This window comes from Actinia tenebrosa, unplaced genomic scaffold, assembly GCF_029948245.1.
Source record: "Actinia tenebrosa isolate PJP-AT-01 unplaced genomic scaffold, QUT_ActTen_1.0 PGA_scaffold2__45_contigs__length_23673736, whole genome shotgun sequence".
In the NCBI taxonomy this organism is placed as follows: Eukaryota; Metazoa; Cnidaria; class Anthozoa; order Actiniaria; family Actiniidae; genus Actinia; species Actinia tenebrosa.
This window is the reverse complement of record NW_028292579.1, coordinates 4,356,415-4,376,746: the sequence shown is the minus strand read 5'-3', so window position 1 is coordinate 4,376,746 and position 20,332 is coordinate 4,356,415. Positions and strand designations below refer to the sequence as shown.

The 20,332-nt window shown below is 35.0% G+C and overlaps 1 protein-coding gene and 1 long non-coding RNA gene across 2 annotated transcripts; one reads left to right on the top strand and one right to left on the bottom strand.

Moving 5' to 3' along the window:
* Positions 1 to 7,440: 7,440 nt before the first annotated feature.
* LOC116289800 (uncharacterized) lies at positions 7,441 to 8,558 on the bottom strand. Its single transcript, XR_004196366.2, has 2 exons — positions 8,358 to 8,558; positions 7,441 to 7,824 (listed from the first exon to the last, which is right to left on the bottom strand). It is a non-coding gene; the product is annotated as an uncharacterized LOC116289800 (long non-coding RNA).
* Positions 8,559 to 10,315: 1,757 nt separating this feature from the next.
* Positions 10,316 to 20,030, top strand: LOC116289820 (uncharacterized). The gene is made up of 2 exons (XM_089034478.1): positions 10,316 to 10,465; positions 19,294 to 20,030. Exons 1-2 carry the CDS (start codon positions 10,337 to 10,339, stop codon positions 19,606 to 19,608), a joined length of 444 nt encoding a protein of 147 aa, XP_088890604.1. The 5' UTR covers positions 10,316 to 10,336; the 3' UTR covers positions 19,609 to 20,030.
* Positions 20,031 to 20,332: the final 302 nt, after the last annotated feature.

Here is a 20,332-nt window from a genome sequence, read left to right as displayed (position 1 = left end):
ACAAATCAACGTATCTCTTTGTCTTTTTGACGAAAATATCCACGTATTATTGTAAAATGATTGACTAGCCGTCATTCGTGCAATCATATAGTCTGCAAATAATTATTATCTTATGAATCTTAATTTTTTTCTAATCACATCCGGTGCCGCAATTTCTGCTTCAAATGCTCGCGCGTAGGCTTCCATTAAATGATGATATCTCGAAAACAAGCTCGGGACACCCAATTTTTCTTTCCAGATTTGGAATCAGCATTAAATTCCAATTCCAATTCGGAAAATCGAAGTTTTAAAAAAGGTTTAAATTTTTTCCCAAAAGTAGGCCTTAAGTCACCTTAAGTCATCCTGATGATGTCCTGATATTCACCTTATGGTCCATCGTCAACCTCATTTGTATTCGGGCGGTCATAATGGTTTTAGTATTGACCATATCTGATATGTATGTTTACACCAAATTTATAAGTCGTTGTCGAGTTCAAAAAAGTTCAATCATAGAAGCTAAGAGCGAAGGGTGTTCTGGGTAAACAATTAAGAGCAGGCCTCTGTAAAAATCAAACAAAGTTGAAAATAATTTTTTAAACCCCCGTTAAATAAAGTTCTTATGAAGCGTATTTTCACATTGTCTCAATGCGCTTTACATTGCAGTGGAGGACTTTACGGGCTGCATATTAACTTGCTTTGATGAGCAGGACGCCCGGGGGTGCCACGAAAACTCCCCCTTTTTAGGGTCCACAAATGTATTGTTGCCATGAAAACGGCAGACTTAAAATGTTTTGCTTTATTTCCACTTACTACACAAAAAGTGTTTTAAAAACAGTAAGGCGTTTAGTTAAAAAAATCATTCACATGTAATCCAATTAGATATAGTCACAATATTTATGCCATTATGAAGTCACTGTAAAAATAGGGCGTCGATGTTTCTTTTCTTGTAGCCATAGTAACGTATCTGACCGTTTTGATCTTTGTACAGAAGGCTCGCACACGCTATTTGAGGCATTACAAACGATCTTCAGTGTTTTTTGAACGTTTTTTTCAGATTTTCCTTTTCTTGCATGCATTAAGAGGACAGCAAGGGCTTGTGGTTCATCACGTTTACTGTCGACGTCATTACAGTGCTTATTGGTGAACAGGCACAAATCTTGTAAGGCATCCTGAAGATTGTCAGACAGCTAAATAAGTAGATAATGTATCATTAAAAAAACATTGGTTGTTGACGAGAAAATTACTGTACCAGAAAATATGACTATCTCTACGTTGGTTAGGAAAAATCATAGTTCTAGTGAACGTAGAAATGTGAGATCCAAGCTTTCGGAATAATAAGTCCATCTTAAATAAATATAATAAATCTTAAATTAAATCCAAATTACTAGCTTCCCTTCTGTTCCCTTGGTTAATATTAGAGACTCCCTCTCGCTGCAAGAGTCTTGGCACTGATTTTCAAAAATTGCTTATTTTTTCGTGATGAAGAAGACTGAAGAAGACGAAGGAGATAAGTAAAGTATAGTAGTAGAGGAAGAAGAAGAAGAAGAAGAGGAAGAAGAACAAGAACAATAAGAATAAGAAGAAGAAGTAGAAGATGAAGAAGAAGAAGAAGAACAAGAAGAACAAGAAGAAGTAGAAGATGAAGAAGAAGAAGAAGAACAAGTAGAAGAAGAAGAAGAAGTAGAAGAAGATATGATGAAGAAGAAGAAGAATGATGATGAAGAAGAAGACAGAAGAATGATGAAGAAGAAGAATAAGAAGAAGAAGAGAAGAAGAATAAGAAGAAGAGAAGAAGAAGAAGAAGAGAAGAAGAAGAAGAAGAAGAAGAAGAAGAAGAAGAAGAAGAAGTAGAAGACGAAGAAGAAGAAGAAGAAGAAGAAGAAGAAGACGAAGAAGAAGAAGAACAAGAACAAGAAGAAGAAGAAGAAGAAAGGAGAAGAAGAAGACTGATGATCGATGATGAAGATAAAGATGAAAAAGAAAACGGCGTTGATGAAAATCTAAGCGTTGGTTCAACCAAACGCAGAGCAAATGAAAATACAATGGAAAACGAATAACAACAGAGGAAAAAAATAATAAAAAAGAAACTAGCCTAGTATTTTACAATTAATTTGCGGATGATCGTGAGGTAAAAGATGTAGCCGATGATATTCAAACATCTAAACATACCATCTTAATCGAAATAACAGGAAAAGACTATCATCCATAAAATGTTCATTGTAAATGAGATGTTTCTTACCTTGACTGTTCTCTTCCTTCTTCGACCAACCTTACCAACGCCTATATGGAAAGCATCAGCACAAACCATGGATAAAATGAAAATGAATGCAGCAAGATGAATGAGTTTTGTCATGTTGAATCAGTCTCCAAAAAGAGGTCTCCTTAGTAATTAATGTCTTAGTATCTTCGAGGTTCTGATGGTGTTCTTTTCTTACACTATTTCTTGCTGTTCAAAGGAGAGCTCGTTCTTTGATGTCTCACCATCTGATCCACTTCCTTTTATTTACTTCAAACACAAAAACCCAAAATAGAGTCCACGTAAGGGAAGCCTATTGCCATGGATCTATTTGGATAAAGACAAAATAAAGCCATGCCCTTCTGTGTCGACATCTGTACTGCTAGTTCTTTTCTGCGATAAATTTAGCCAATGGGAGGATATTCTTTTAATGACGTATTCCTTTATCTTTAATAGCACCTAGGGACGAGCCCTCATTCTTGTCCACTCGGCATAGCAAAGTGCAACCTTAAATAGACTTGTGAATGGGTAACACTCTGTGTTGTCATGGTGAGCCATTGTTTTGACCTCTAGTGGGTTAAGTATCGTATGTTGTATAAGATGATTAGCTCGTAATCAGGTTGGTATGTGTCAAGGAGTACTTGTTATCCATATTAAATGTTACAGATTTCAAAAGCAGTGACTAAAGGCTAGATAATATTTCAACACTTGAACTTCGATATGAGTTCAAAAATATATAGTCAATTATTAAAACGAAAAAAAAATATGCTAATTTAAAATCTGTTTTTGAAAACTAACGTCAGCTAAAACTGACTTCAGAAAACTTTCCGCTCAAAAATTCCCATTTGTGGCAGCAGGTTCAATATTTCTACAAATAGAAACCAGGAACTATGTACTCGAGATGAATGACGGAAAGAAGTAAAATATATAGATCTTATTGAGTTAAAATAGATTACTATATTAAACTATCAATGAAGTCTGACATCAATAGGCCCTTTGCAGTTAACGGTCACGTGTCTGTACTCGAGAGCAAAATTTTTGTTTTTATTTTAAACTGGTGATTCTTTTTTAGCTGATGTAGCTGATTAACTGTAACCAGTGTGACACGAAATGCAGTTTTATTACGATCTCTCGAAACCGGTTGTAGAAAGCGTGTTTGCTCAGCAGTAAATTTCACCAATGGGAATCAAAATGTTTTGACGTTTTGAAGTTTGAAAACTGTAATTTTGAAAATTCCATACGGAATTAAAGGTAATAAAGGAATAAGAGAGGGAACAAATTGCCAAATTATAAACATAGTCATGATGACAAAGATGAGCTGAGTGGAAGGTGGAACTTTTGTGCGTACTTGAGGACAGTGATGCAATATAAACAAGTATAGCAAAGAAATCGGATCTTATGATAAATATCTATGAACATCTGGAGTGTAAAATAAATAAAAAAATCTGTGTTTAAAGAGAGAGAAAGAAGATTGGAAAACAGCGAAGCCAAATGAAAGTTCGAGCTTTTTAAAAAGCCATCTCGTACTCAAACAATATTCTTTTTTTTTTCTTTCTTGCCTAATGATTTCATTTTCAAGTACTGTTCCTCATAGATGGCCATATGTACAAAAATAGAGTTCATTTTATTTCCTTTGTCCAAGCGGAACATACTCAATGGAGGCACCCAATATCACTGTCTTTTTAGGTCTTTTCACATGCCTTGATGCACCAACCAATCAGGATGCGTGTACTTATAAGATGTTAAGAAACAATATCAATATCTTCCTAATAGCTATTATAGCAAATGACTCATGATATATATATATATATATATTTATGTAGCCTATTAAATTATAAAGGAAGAAAATTCCAAAACTTCTTTAATTCTTTCCTTTTCCAAATTTGCACTGTTCCCGGCGAGGAAGTGATGTAGCTGTTTTGTTTTGAGACGTATCTATTACAGGTGTAAAAACATCTGACCTCAGTCGAATGGTACGCGTGTAGTCGTAGTATGGGGTTAATATCCAACCTTAGTAGATATCTTACATTAAAATTCGGTGTTGGCAAAGCTTACAGGACGTAGTACTAGAGGAAAGCTTTAGAGGAAAGTATGATGCAAAATAATACTCTTTGTACTTGAAGCAAAAATAGATGAATTGAAAAGTAAACTGACAGGGATAAACACCGATAAGAAATCAGATTAAAAACCGATATATAGATTATTTTTTACGTCAGCCATGATGTAGGGCAAGAAATAATGAAATGTTTTTGAAGGACAAGATATTTTATTAGTGTGAGTGTTCCTAGAAAAAAATAAAGACAGTTTTCGGGTTCGATCAGTTTAGAGTTGGTTACAATTTTTTAAAATTCTTAATTCTTTATATGTTTTACAAAGGTAAAAAGCTGATGAAATTGTCTTATCAGGGGCGGCGGAACCGGGGAGGGGGGGGGGGGGGGGGTGGGGGCACAAAATATTGGTTTTCAGTCATAGTTTTACGGCGCATGCGTCTGCAATCAAACAAAACAGCGGTCATTATCACAGCGTTAAAATTTAATATTTCCCGTCAGTCCCCCCAAAAGATTTTCAGCTTCCGCCGCCCCTGTCTATAGTTATTTTCTTACAGGTATTCGTTATGTTTACTAGGTAAAGGGCCTGCCACTCCTACAATGAATTCACGGTGCTACGGCTACGGAAATACATCAATTCCACTCCCTATCTCACCCTAGATATAATTACTACGAAGACAAGGGTGGAGACGATATAGAGATGTAGGTTTCCTTGACAACACAAGGTCACCCTGTGGGGCTTGCTTAGTGTTGTCCTTGCTCCAATGTATTGAAATTCTGCTTTTACTTCTAGAAAGAAGATAGTGATACTGATACAAGCTTTAACTCATGGCACGCTTTCTGGATTTTAGTCAGTCCTTGATTTGGTATAGAAGTAACCGGTCTCCAATATGATCGCAAAATTGTTTTGAAGTTTTACAAACTGTCTTCGAGGTAATGATTCCGTCAAAGATAACTGCCCGGCGGTAATGGTTATCGAACTATTATGACTAGGTTATTGCCAGCGTTCTTTTATCAACTATACCATACGATCAAATCGAAATACTGTCGGTTCCCAAAAAATTAAGAATATTTTTGAGGCATGTCTTTTTTCAACTTTTTGCAGATGTTCAGTATTGTATTTGAACAAACGTTGGCTGAACAGATATGTCATAGGCAAACATTGGATGAAGCCTTACAAACTTTTTTCAAGGCTTTCTGCACTCTTCTTGCTTGTCGTCTTCTTGCATGCATCAAAACATCCACAAGAGATTGTCTTTCAGCTGTATCTGCTAAGTTAAGACAGTGTTTTCTGGTGAAAAGACACAGTTCTTCTAGGCTTTCTTTCACATCTGAAATCTGCAAATGAAGAAACCAATTTATTTTCTTTTTTTACCAATTATTTTTAAAATTTTTTGTTTTGCAATTTCATGTTTTAACGTATACAGGAAGATGATTTCTTTGCTAGACTTCCGGTCAGTGTACCGAGGATATGGAACTAATGAAAAATATGATTAAAGGAAGTCACTTCTTCTCCCATGCAGTATGCAACATCCAAATATTTAATGGATTGTAACAACAAATAGAGCACGAAAATGGAAGCCTTATGCATTTACTAGTGTCGAATGGTAAAATGTTGGGATTTAACTTTAAAATACTTACCAGTAGAGTTCGTTGCGGACGTTTGCGGCGAAGGTATATTTTCCCCACTCAAATGTGAAAGAGCATTAAGGCATAGAGCCATTCCAAGAAATATGGCCTAAACAGCAAATCGGCTGAGCATTGCATGCACAATATCAATTCCACGAGTTGCCTGCAATATCTTTCAGTTTGTTATTTGTACTTTCTTCTTGGAGTTACTAACTATACCTGTCACCAAAGGAGTTAACGGATCTTGTATGTCTGTAATACGCTTTTTGTTTGTTTGCAAAGTGTATCAGATCTGTGTCTCCTAAGAGGTTATTAGTTTTGATTGCTTGAATTCAAATAGCAACATTTTAAAAGCCGGCTCGTTTATTTTAAGTAACCTGTCAATGCATTGTCCTTGATCGCATCAGGCATGACGAAAAGTGAAGGTACGTGAAGATGAATTTGACGAAGAAATATTAATTTATTCATCCGAATTCCTAGTTTGTAACCACTTTTTGCGAAGCTATGAGCGAAGCTATTCGTGTTTAGTGGTTGGAACAATGAAAGAAAAATCTATGTGAAGGCTTAGCCCTTGAGTATTATTGTTCTGTTACCCAAAATAGCCGGGAAAGTACACATTATGCATGTTTAACCATCTCGAACTTTTATTGTGTCACTACTTAACATTTTACGCGAGAGAAGAAATTATTTGATACCTATTGCAACCTAATTGTTCGTTAATTACCGGAAACACTTATATGATGATACTAAGTGAGAAACCCTGAGCACTGATAGCATAAGAATTCAAGCCTCCCCTCCCCTCGGCTTTTTTTTGGTCAAGCATTGCAAATGAATCGAATGACCCTATCCCCTGGCTACCCCCCACACTATTTCTATTACACTTAGAAAAATTCAAAAGATTAGTTTCATCTACAGCTTTCTATCTGTAAAAAAGGCTCTTGCAATTTCACCTACATGTGGATGCGAGTGCATTAAATCTAATATAAACATCGCCATTTATCCAGCAGATTCAAACATTTAATCTCAATATTTAGGCAAATTTACCTTTTTTCCTCGTCACTGTGTCACTGCTGCTGAATATTCAATACCAGACTGAGTGCTTGGTGCAGTAAAACCTTAAATATTCGAAGATAATTGCCTCAGTATCTGATGGTCACTTCGCATTGGAAAGAATATTTTCAAACGATGCAGAATATGAAAATTATGTTTATTGACGCGTGACTCAATGAATGAATACGCTGACCAACGAAACAGCAATAACTGGACAGATTATAAAAGGATTGTCTGCCATAAGGATAAACATAAATTTCAATGCCTTGAAACAACCTTTGGGCTGATAAAAAACTTCAGAGCATGGCCAGCAAACTTACAGATCACATTGGAATTTAGTATACTGGATATTTCCACAAATAAATTGTCTTAGACGTGCGCGTTAACCCTACTTTCCTCGACCCTGGTGTTGAAGGGTTGAACACTCACATTATCCCATCCCATCTCATCCCCTACCCTACCCGCCCTCAGAATGCATAGCACATAAACTCATCACTATCACTACTATAAACCATTTATTTACTACGTTTTCATCGGCCTAGGTGATATTTATTAACATACTTACAATACATAGGTTTTATTTACGACTAGATTAAGTACGTAGGTAAGACTTTTCTATGTGTCAAATAGCTGTTGGGTCAAATAGGTTTTTTTAACAAGCAAAGATTTAACACATTACAGTTAACTTTAAGCCAAGTCGATCAGCGAAACTAATTTTTTAAGTTTACAATTTTTTTTCTGGTGAGAGAACCAGAGTCGCCATTGTACATGCCATCTCTATCCCTAAGCATCCGATAAAGTTCTCTTGTGGGTATCATCTACCGGTGCTGAACACAGTTCACTTGCTGTTCGGCAAAAAGACGACAACGATCGTCGATCGATCTAGAAAGAATACAACCTATGTCATGCTACTATTTGGTACTATAAGATTTTATGGTACAAGTATAAAGTGAACGGATATGATAGTGAAGGGTGTGGTACAGCAATTGTGATCACGTGATTACGCTAATTCGTAAATCAAATACACTCGTAAGTCTGGTTTGGATATTGATTTTTGGCTAGCTCTCTTTCAAACAAACCTTTCGATTAGAATTCTAACTAAGTTACATAAATACTTTGCTAAGATACTTGTCCACTTATTCTACTCATTCTACCACCCATTGCCTTTTGTATATAATTTGAAAGTCTAGGACTACAAATACTCCTGCAAATATATTTGTAATTAGATAAAAATACTTTTGGCAGTGTTTAAATGCTAATAGAATCGTTTATCTATGTATCAAAAAATACTGAAACTTGGTCAATAAGCTTGTTTTATGTGATAAGTTTTTTCCCCTGAAACTAGAATTTATTTTTTTAGCCTCGTTCACTGTCCCTTGCTCGATACATATCATAGTCTATCGAGGAATACCTACATTTTCAGCTTGGAATCGCTTGATGACGTTCCCTGCTCCAGCTGTAAAGCAGTGACCTTGTTGAGCAAGCAGTACAGAACCCATAACCACTAGAAAAACTGTTAATACTTTGATGTCCATTTTAAAACAACGAAAGCTACGATTTGGCTCTGTTTACACTGACTTCTATTAAAACAGTTCAAAGCTGGGGAATAGCTAGTCGTAATAGAACTCACTTTTATACACCTTTTGGTAATAAAATGTCCAAGCAACAATATTTATAATTCCATTAAATTGCGCTTGTAATGTCTGATATCGTGAAGAAAAGGCTCAAGCAAAGATTCCTAAATATTTAGAGTACAATTTTGCTGAACTTTTTTTTACAAGATCATTAAATAATTCCACTAAATTACAAAAGTTATTGTACTAATATTGCAAGAGAAAGATTTTTTGTTGGCTAATAAATATGGTTCATATCTTGTAATTCCCTCAAATTACCCTCATCTAGGGACGGATACAGGGGGTGTCCTGCGGTGCACCTGACACCCCCCTAACACCGTTATTACTCTTACGCGTCTTTGAAGCGATGCATAATATTTCTATATCCATTTTTTCATTTGGGACACCCCTAATAAATTCCTGGATCCTAACAAATTCCTGGAAGAAAGAAATCCCACTCTGTAGATCGGAGTCTGAGGTTTGAGAGAGGGTTTGGCCATTAAATTTGAAAACACAGCTGAGTTTTTGATCAGATTTGGGGTTATGCTTTATTATCCTACGGAAAGAAATTCTGCAGTACTTAAAAAATGAAGGCGCCAGGGTTTAGTTGTTCAGACCCTGATAAGTACTAATCCAGTTTTGATAACCAAGACAAACTAATCTTCTTACAAGATTCGGGCCAAAGTTAGCAAATTTAAACCGTTAGCTCAGGCAGATGATAAGTAGAATTATAAAATTGAGCAAACACTCATTTCAACCAATCAGGCTGAGTCAATAGTTGTAGGAACGTTAACGAGTGCCCTGTATTGAGGGTAAGGCACGCGCGTTTTGACGTCAGTTTTCCCGCCAAATCCAAGGAAAAGTCCACCAGTATAATGCATGGAGAGTGTCATTGCATTTAGTCGCAAAGTTCTTTTCTGAATCTACAATTTCTAAAACAAATCGATTTTTCTTGTTAAAAATATTAAGAGAAATGAGTATCCGAAAATTACTAGATGTAGCTGTAACAATAATAGCATCCCCTATAGATCAATGTAGCAAAAGGGGAACCACAGAAAATCTTTCATTCAAACAAATGGCGGCTTTGACAACAAGAGATACAACTTCAACGTTTCTAGCGAGTTGTTTGCTATAAAAATCTTTTTTTTCCTTTGCCCGAATGAAAAGTAATCCCCAATGGCGGATGTTGAAACATTACTCCCCGGTAAATCGATTGTGAGCCATGGTCAGTATGGTTTTTTGAAATCTGGGCTAAACCTAGGGTAGCCGTCATACAATATCAATAAAAGTCATCATTCTTCCTAACTCTAACACAAATAAATTGATTTTCTCCTGGAGTCATTATTTTAAAAAAAATTTGAAAAATAAATAGGTGAAGATAAACACGCTAATAAACACAACAACCCTAGAAAAACCTTTGAAAAAATCTTAAACATCAAATGTAAGTCTTGATTACTTGAGAAATTTCATTTTGATTGCTCTAATGAAAAACTGCATTTATGATTTTGAAAACTAATTATGAATTAGACGAGTGTTCTATCAGAGGTCAAAATCCTTGATCAAGGTGCATGGTTTTGGCTTTCCTTAGGCCGCTTATGATCGTAAAGAGTTAATCAGATTACTCAAATTGTGTAGGAAATCCCCAGTCAAAATTGGTTTATTTACATCTTCCAAAGGATTTACTCTAAGCAATCAATACTATTAGAAGCTCAAATAAATCGTATTTAAAAACTCACAGCTTTTTAGAAAAAGAAAAACTTCGCCTTGTTAAGATCAAGAAAATGGAACTAAGAACTCGATTTGTAGTCTTCCTTCTTGTAGCTTCGTTAATATTTGTTAATGTGGAAGGACTGACTGTAGGTCTTGGTGATTTGGAAGGAAAAAGAGTTCTCTCCTCTCGTAATTATCAGGTAATCAATTAGTACAAAGCTTGATTAATTGTTGCTTTCGTATGAGTTATGCAGAGAGAATGCCGACAAGACTCTGAATTGCCTTTGTGAAATAGGGTGTCTTACCTCTTGTGAGAAGTCATCAGAATGTAATCTTTTTATACTAGTTTTATTGCTTTATAATCACAATACTAAGCAATTTAACGATATATTTAGTTGAAGTTTTTTTATCCGTGGTAGTTACAAAAGTAATCTTATTTTAATGGGGAAAATCTTGTTATTATAACTTTAATGGTTTTACGCAGAAAAAAGAAAAGATATGGGAAGAAACTGTAACACGATCGAAATAGCTTCCTTTACGGAGCAGGTTACCCAGTACATACAAAGGGAACGAATGAATGGATATATCTGAGGGGAAACTTTTGTTCGGTGTCCGTTTACAATCGATAGTGGTTGGTGAAAAGGAGAAGGTGGTGTTTTATGAGTCAGTAAGTAAATGGACGAATGAGTGGAAGAAAGATAATGGAATAAAGAGGGGAAATAAAAAGAGAAAGAAAAAGCTGGCAAATACTTGTAATCAATAATCATATTAATCACTTTGGAAAAAGAATGAAATAATTGAGAAGAAAAAGAAATGCCTAAAGTAAATGAATAAATGCACTGAAAATATGAAATAATAAAATGGTACAAAGTACAAAAAACTGACTAGCCACTTTAACCTTTAACGGCAATATCACAAAGTCAAGCCTAATTTTTGAATTAAATAGGAATCGAATGGGAGCAATTACAAGACCTTTGGTCACGGGCGCAGAAACGAATGCTCTGCAGTCTCGAAGGTCGGTTAAAGTTAAATAAAGGAGAGAAGGGAACCATTTTTCTAAACATTTTTTTCCTGTGAATTTAACATGACGTCTTAATAAATGACAGCATGAATCAACTGATAAAAGTTTTATCAGTGTTAGAAAATGGCGAAACGAAAGAAAATGACTTAAACCATTAAAAAAGCAACGTGTTTGTCTTGCTTGTTATTTTATCCCAAAACGTTTAAAAAAGGAAAAAGAATAGAATCATAGAAGCAAAGGTAAAATCGTTTTAGTGAGGTGAAAACTACTGTGCAATATCGTATGTATTAATGTACATATGTGTAAGGAATAGTAGTCTAAATAAACACTCAACATTAATATTAGCGGGAAAGTAAAATCTAAACCCTTGATATCTAAGGCATTAAAAGAGAAAATTACAAACAAATCTGTAACTTTCTACTTTAATGAGACATTTGCCTGTTGTTATAGTAAATCAAATTGAGACCGTCTTGTGGGATTTTAATCAACTATAAAGAAAACTACATCCGTTATAATATCCTGATCAAATATGAAATATATTAGTAGTTTTTAATTGTCAGAAAGGTTTACGTTGTAAGGCGTCTTTTTTCTTTGGACAAAATAAATATTGATTGCGATCCAGCCTGTCGTAGCTGTAAAAAAATATCTGTAGGCTGTAAAGACATGTGGTGCACAGAGCAAAAAAGGTTATAAAATAAATGTAATAACAATAATGAGACGGATAAATCGGTGAGGATTTTTTCATTGGGTTCTTGTTTTGGTGTTCATTGACCTATTTTGAAAAAAAAGATTTTCTCAAAAAGAAGGAAAGAAGGAAAGAAGAAAGAAAACAACGAAAGAAAGAAAGAAGAAAGAGAGAAAGAAAGAAAGAAAAATGAAGAAACGTTCGAAGGAACGAAAGAAAGAAAGAAAGAAAAGGAAGAAAGGGAAAATGAAAGAAAGAAAGAAAGAAAGAGAGAGAGAGAGAGAGAGAGAGAGATGTCTTTTATTTAATCTCGGGAAATTTCATCAATGTACAAATTGGTTTTCATGAAAACCGAGTTCATAGGTAATATATATAAAAAATTAATAATAACGTTAAGAATATATAGACAGATTTATGAAATAAATTCTCATCTACCCCCCAAAAATATTATAGTAATTAAAGTGTTAAGGACCAACAGACGAAAGATTCCTCTTAAAAGATTTTAAATTATTGGACAGTCTGACACTTTGGGGTAACGAGTTCCACACTTTTGCACCGTCATAAGAGAGAGCTCTTTTTAAAAACTCAGTGCTGGGTTTCGGTAACTTTAAGCACTTCTCTCTACCACGAAAATCGTAGGTATTTTCTTGAAAATAAAAGAGTTCCCTTACAGATTTTGGTGCAAGTGCATTTAAAGTCTTAAACATCATTATTGCTTTATGCTCCTTTCTTCTTCTTTGTAAGCTTTTCCAGCCTAAAGAAGTTAAAATATCACTAGATCTGACATCGTAGCTGCTTTTTGTTATTATTCTTGCAGCTCTATTTTGCATTTTTTGCAATCTTTCAGCAGACGTTACTGGTAAATTATCCCATACCACGTCACAATAGTCAAACCAAGGTAAAACGAGAGCCTCATATATGGTAATAGCTGTCTCCAAGGGGATGTAATCGCGGACTCGTCTTATGCCACTCAATCCAGAAGATATTTTTTTACAAATGTAATCAATATGAGCAGCCCAAGACACCCGTTCGTCAATCACAACACCCAGAGTTTTTGCTGTAGAGACTCTAGTAATTGGTTTGCTATTTAAATATATGTGTGGTTCGGGGGTAATTTTTTCAATTTATCGTCAGAAGCAATAAACATGTGCTCTGTTTTAGCTGAATTTAAGCTAAGTTTGTTAGCTTTCAACCAGTTATGAATATTGGAAATATCAGCGTTCACCTCGTCAAATAGAGTCTTTTGTGATGTGCCACAAGTGGTGAGACTTGTGTCATCAGCATACATTCTAGCATTTGAAAATTTGACACTATTTGGCAGATCGTTTATGTAAATAATAAATAATAATGGCCCAAGGATTGAGCCTTGAGGGATGCCGCAATCGAGTGTTCTAGAGCTAGATAAGGTATGGTTTATGTAGCATCTCTGACTACGATCTGTGAGGTAAGATTTGAACCACTTTATCGACTCTTCTGCAATCCCATAATAGTATAATTTGTGGAGAAGTATAGAGTGATTTACTGTGTCAAAAGCTTTTTTAAAATCTAGGAAAGTGACACAGTTCAATTTACCTTCATCCATATTGGTAAGCCACTCCGTTGTGGCTTCTAGGAGTGCAGTAGTAGTCGAATGAAGCGGTCTAAATCCCGACTTGCTTTTGAGAAAGTAAATTATTTGAGTTTAGATACTCATATAACTGGTTAAAAACTATTCTCTCGAAAATCTTAGCAATAGTAGGTAAGACCGAAATGGGACGGTAATTATTCAAATCATCTTTGTCATTAGCTTTATGAATTGGCGTAACTTTCGCAAGTTTCAAGCCGTTAGGAAAAATCCCTTTATCAACTGATTGGTTGAATAGCTTCACTAGTGATTGACTTATTACTGGTGAAGCAATCTTGATGAAATGAGATGGTATACCGTCAAGACCTGTCGCTTTTTTAACGTCAATAGAATTAATGATTTTCATAAGTTCATCAACTGATGTGTGTCGTAAGGTGAATGTTGAGCCAATTCTAATTAGACAATCATTATAAGCAGTCGGTCCATCGGGAATTAAACAAGCTAATTTAGTCCCAATTTCAGAAAAATGACAATTGAATACCTCAGCTATTTCCTTCGAGTCACACATCGATGTATCACCTGTTTTGATAGATGTTACATAAGAGCCAGATTTAGTCCTTCGTGAGAGGACTTCATTAATAGCTTTCCAGACCTCCTTTGAGTTTTTTGAATTTTGTGCAAAATGATTTTCATAATATGACTTCTTGGCTCTTTTTATCTCGTTGTTGACGCGATTTCTAATAGACTTATAATCACTCCAGTCGTCCCTCCAATTCGTTTGAGTAGCTTTTTGTTTCATTTTATCTCTATCGTACATAGCTTTCCTCAAATCAGTTGTCATCCAGGGAGACTTCTTGTTTCTTATTCGTTTTGTTTTGATCGGAGCGTGCGAGTCAAGAACAGAGAGAAATAACTCTTTCCATCTGTCCCACATGTCATCCGGGCTTTCCTTATTATCCAAACAATCCCAAGGGAGTGTTGCTAAATCCATAAGAAACTTGTCGGAGTCAAAGTTTTTAGCCGATCTAAATGAGATCTTACAGTGATTGTTGTTTGTCGGAATTGCTATTTTCCGTATTGTATAAACCAGACTATGGTCACTGATACCAATGTGAACCACTCCACTTCGGACTACCCTATCTGGGCTATTCGTTAAGATCACATCAATGAGGGTTTTACTTTTTTCAGTGACTCTAGTCGGTTCTGTGATTAACTGCGTAAGTTGAAACAATTCAGCAGTCGTATTCAAATAGCGGGTTTGCTGATTAATATTAGTAGATAATAAATCACAGTTTAAATCCCCTAGGATATAAATTTCCTTAAACTCAGAATCTATTTTTGTTAACACATTTTCAAATATATTGAAAAATGAGCGTGTATCATAGTTAGGAGGCCTATAACAGGCTAAAACGGCAAAAGACTTGCTATTTGGCTTCATGATTTCAAAACACAGGGACTCTACTTTATCATCAGTTAAGTCACTACGGTTTTTCCCATTTACGGCCCTTTTTCAAGTATAAACAAACTCCCCCTCCATTGCGGTTTCTATCAGACCTATGGATGTCATAGCCTTCGATGCTCACCATTGAACTTGGGATTGATGGATCGAGCCTTGACTCATTTATGCAAAGAAGATCAAAATTTTGCTGAATGACCCATGATCTCAGTTCATCTATATGAGCTACAAGACTAGTTATATTTAAAGAGGCCATTTTAAAACCTCTAACATTAGGAATAGAATGAGGTCTATTATCACCGTCAGACTTATCAATATTAGTATTTGAGACAATACTAGAGGGATGAATAGAGGAATCTGTTTCGTCTAGTGGTTCCTTACCTTTTAATCATGCTTTAGATTTAAGATATTTATTGAAATCTTGCGCAAGGATTCCTATTCCTGCACGATTTAAATGCAGTCCTTTGGTGTTAAGTCCTTTCTCTGTTACATTATGAGAAATATAGTCCCATTCCCGTTCGTTGCAGAAGGCTCTAAGCGATTTGTTCACATCCTTTCTTGCTGTTTCAAGGAGACTCGAGTCTTGGCGAATGATTAATTCAGATATCGCTATTTCACAAGACGGCAGCTGTTTTTCCACAGATTCGCAGATTCCAACTATCCTCTCTGCAATGGCCTTAGATTCATCAGACTTAAGATTATTTGTACCAATATGTACAATAAGATTATTAGGTTTCCTTCTGATTATTGGCTTTATATAGTCCTCCATATCCTCCACTGTGGCCCCTGGGAAGGGTTTTATATTAACTCTGTTTGTCTTGCTTGACATTTTCCAACCTTCGAGCTTCGATATTATAGAATCTCCAATTATAACTGTACTAGTTTTGTTTCTGTCCTGAAGCGAATGGTCCTGGTTATTAGTAGGTAGCTTGTTCTCAGCTTTGTTCTTTGGTGTTGTCTTTTGTTGCTTGGCCTTTTTTTGTTTCCTTTGTACCTTTTTCCAGTTACAATGAGATTCATTCATTGTGTCACTCATACTACTCTCCGGGGTCGTAAGATCAACTACAGTAGCTTGTTTAGTTTCCGTATGATCATTGTTCTTGCATTGATCATTGTTCTTACATTGATCGTTTTCTTTCGTAACTAGCCTCAACGCTGTTAGTAAGCTGGCTTTTTCGTCTTGTAATTTGCATACTTGCTGTTTTTGAATTTTAATTTCCTCCTGAAGATTACAGATAATTTTACGAGAATCATCGTTTTCCTTCTTCATTTGTTGGATATCAAAGTTCTCTCCGTTTTGGAAAGTGTCTTTCAATAAACTTATTTCTTTACGCAAGTCAGTCAGTAAACCGAATAATAATGAGGCAATTTCAGAATCAGTCGGTTGTGAAGGCTCAACTCCTTTTTCTGCAGGACCATCATTCTTGCTTGGAAGAAGTTCATGAAACTTATTCCTAAGGCATTCTTGATTTGGCCCAAAGATTTTCAGTCTAAGTGATGATGTGTAGAATCTTACGGAGCATTCCTTGTCATCGGTACTCACTTTATACGTTATTGCGTTGTGAGCTTTGTCTTCTTTAAAGACGCCATTACTGCCTTCTTGGACATCGAACATAAAATCCACCAAAGATTTAAGTTCTTGTTGCGTACCACGCCAAGTGAAATCGTTATCCTTTTCATCATAACTTAAATACTCAATAAGATTTGCCATTTGGAGACAAAGATTCGATAAAAGCTTTATAAAATGTTGAAGATTACGGAGCGGTTTACGAACACGTCTAGCAGAGACTGAACAGACAGAGCAGACAGAAAAGAAAAGAAAAGAAAGAAGATAAGAAAGAAAGAAAGAAAGAAAGAAAAAAGAAAGAAAAAAAGAAAGAAAAAAGAAAGAAAAAGAAAGAAAAAAGAAAAAAAAAAAAAACAAAAAGAAATAAAACCAAAGCACAACCACGCAGCAACAGCCCGCCAACTAACGCCCGCCCGCCCGGCCCTCCGCCCTCCCGCCTCCAGATGGTGTGTTGCAGGGTGAACACCTTTATTTCAAAAGAATTGAAATAAGGAAAATCCTTTCATAAAATATACTTCTGCTATCAACAGCAACTGAGAAAGTTCGAAGAATTTGAAAGAGACAAAAAACTAAGAGACAAAAAACTAAGAGACAAAAAACTAAGAGACAAAAAACTAAGAGACAAAAAACTAAGAGACAAAAAACTAAGAGACAAAAAACTAAGAGACAAAAAACTAAGGCAATGCCAAGCAAAGAAAACCAGGAAAAAGAAAAAGAGTAAAGACGCCAAAAAATATTATCCATTTCAAACTAAACTTATCGAATTTTAAACAATGGATATTTGCTCCCTCTGAACATGGTAAGAACAATTTAAACTACCTCGCTGTTGTTAAGTGAATGATAGCAAAGAAAACCAGGAAAAAGAAAAAGAGTAAAGACGCCAAAAAATATTATCCATTTCAAACTAAACTTATCAAATTTTAACGATGGATATTTGCTTCCTCTAAACATGGTAAGAACAATTTAAACTACTTCGCTATTGTTAAAATTATATTGGATAGTTAGTCGTTTACATTTATTCCTTTATTTAATCACATATAAGACTAGGAATCTACACACACATCTATATTGACACCAATATCATAATAGGATGAATATCCAGTACTTATCCGTGGGTCAAAAAAGATTTGCTGGATTAGAATTAACGTCAAGGAAGGAAACTTAGAACTCTCTATCTCTTTATTATAAGAATCTTAACTTTTTTTTCAATATCTTAGCATGGCTAATAATGACACCTTATTAGGGCACAGGTATAATACTATTACATCACATCGAGGGAATCAGGTTTGGGTGAGCAGAATCGTATAAAATGAGATGAATTTTGCTTTCTTTCGACAAATGATCTCAGCTAATCAAGATATACAACGTCGAAAAAGCTCGTATGCCAAGGTCTTGTTTTTTTTTGTAATGATTAAATCGTACAAAGAAGAATACTCTTTGATTATTCAAAAATATCAATTCTTTTACTAAGGGCCTTTGGTTCTTTGCACTTTCGTAAAATGGTGAACCGAGATTGAACAGAGAAGAGATTCACCAAACCAACATTATAATGATTTCTCTTAAATTGTAAGGGTAATGCTTTATCGACTCCAAAGGTCTTCTGTTGTATCCAAGGAAGCAAACTAGTCGTAAAATGCAATGTAAATGTATATGTACACTACTAAAAACACTACATAGTATTCTATAAGCAACACACAAATGACAAAGGGAAGTGAACTGCTTGTTCTGTGTTTTGTCTTTTATTATAAATGGCACTACAAATTCTTTCTTTTCTTTTCATTTCATTTTTTCTTTTATTTTCTTTTCTCTTTTTACTTACTTACTTTCTTTTTTGTCAAGTCCTTATTTCCTCTTCTTGTTCTTTCTTTCTTCCTATTTTTCCTTTTTCTTTCTTCCTTCTTGCTTTCTATCTAAATTGTCTCTCAATACAGTGATCTAATTTCAAGATAGCCAATTAGAAGTGCAGTTCGTTCGCTGTTTCCGTGTGTAAATTAATAGTTACTGAACAGTTTACGCAATACAAAGATTTAATTTAAGCAACTATAACGATTAAAAAAAGGATGTAATACATAAAAGGTCGCATGTTCTGTATATCAGATATATTCTAACCTTCAGTTTCGGTTATTGAATATCACACATGATTGCTATAGATTTATGTGAATATTCTAACACTTACAGTATTATTAACTATTTCACTAATAACGTATTTCTTAGAATGAAAAATATTTTTCATAGTGGAATTGAAATAAATGATATTTATTTGTTTAAAACTTGTTAAATATTTCTAAATTGCAGAACTAAAATAATTTGACTTAATCTTTATTTTTATGTTTTTTGTGCTTGTTTGGGGGGTGTTTTTTGGAGAAAAGTTTCGGCTTGCCTATTCCGGGTGAACGGGGTTCGCGTTGAGGAAGGAAGAAGGAAGCTTTTCGAAGGAAGCAGCCGGGGGGGGAGAAAGGAAGAGAGGAGGGAGGGAGGGAGGGAAGGGAGGGCCGAGGGAGAGGAAGATTAGCAGTACGGGGAGTTACCTCCTTGCGGGACTTCCTGTCTTTCTCTTTCCTTCTCTTTTTCGGTCTCTTTTCTTCTTCTTCTCTTCTTTCTTTCTTTCTTTCTTTCTTTCTTTCTTTCTTTCTTTCTTTCTTTCTTTCCTCTTGTCTTTCAAGTGCCAACCACGACATTAATCTGAATAACACATAGCTCTTTCAATATTTCTCACTACCTTGTTTATCTTGTAGGATCGTCCACACAGCCTGCGTAGGCTTTGTCAAGTCGTTCAAAACTATTGTACTGAAACAAGTCGATACTTAGCAGAAAATGGCAACGACCGGCTGACTGGTACTACTATCAATATGGGATTCTACCACCGACTTTGTAATAACTTTAACTTCAACACCCTGACATTCTATGGGCAGCTTGCTAACAATTATTTAGTTGTGCTGAAATGCGTTTCTCGGGTGTTCGGGCAAGTTTATGAAACCATTTCGCAGCCTTATAGAGCTAGGGAAAGCAAGAATAGAAAATACCACGAGAGTAATAGACATAAACATTAAAATGAAATAATTTAAAAAAAAAGAGCTTTTGTATAGCGATTGTCTTACATGCACAGGTGGCAGGAAAGAGGAAGCCATCTAACTCAGTCCCATATTTTTATTTGAATTGTAAAGTAAAGACACCATCTTTTCTTTTGTTTATACTGAATTAATTGAGCTTAAAAGAATCTAATATAAAATCTAAAACAACCAGCAGTCATATAAAAGGTTAATTAATATTAATATTTTAGTTTACACTTGCTTAGTATAAACTAAAAGAGGCCGAATTACTTTAATTCGCTTTTAACTTGATATCACTCCCTCTAGCTGCGAATATTGAACTTCGTATTAAGGCAGGTCTCAAAAGCAACGCTATATAAATAATATTAAATCAATAGAATTAACAGGCAATTAAAAAGGTTAATAAAACGTAAACTGAAAAAGGCCGAATTCATTTTTAGTTGCAAGAACGAATATTAGACATAAAAGGAAATAAATGAATAACGAAAGTGTTATTACTCAAAAGAAATGTGATTCCATCTGGAACTAAGATTTTATAGATAATTTTAATTGATTTTAGCTTGATACCCTCTAGAAAAAAAAGTGGGAAAATTCAACTTCGTATGAAGAGCCGCTCACAAGCAAACACATGAAATATATTATGAGGGGTTAAATAGATTGTAAACATGGTGAACGGGTATGTGTTAAGTGTGAGAGTAGGTGAAGGTATGTAAATATGGGGAAA

Coding starts and splice junctions, on each gene's coding strand:
- LOC116289820 (XM_089034478.1), top strand. CDS start 10,337: ATGGAACTAAGAACTCGATTTGTAGTCTTCCTTCTTGTAGCTTCGTTA. Junction 10,466..19,293: donor TCTCCTCTCGTAATTATCAG/GTAATCAATTAG, acceptor TTTATCTTGTAG/GATCGTCCACACAGCCTGCG.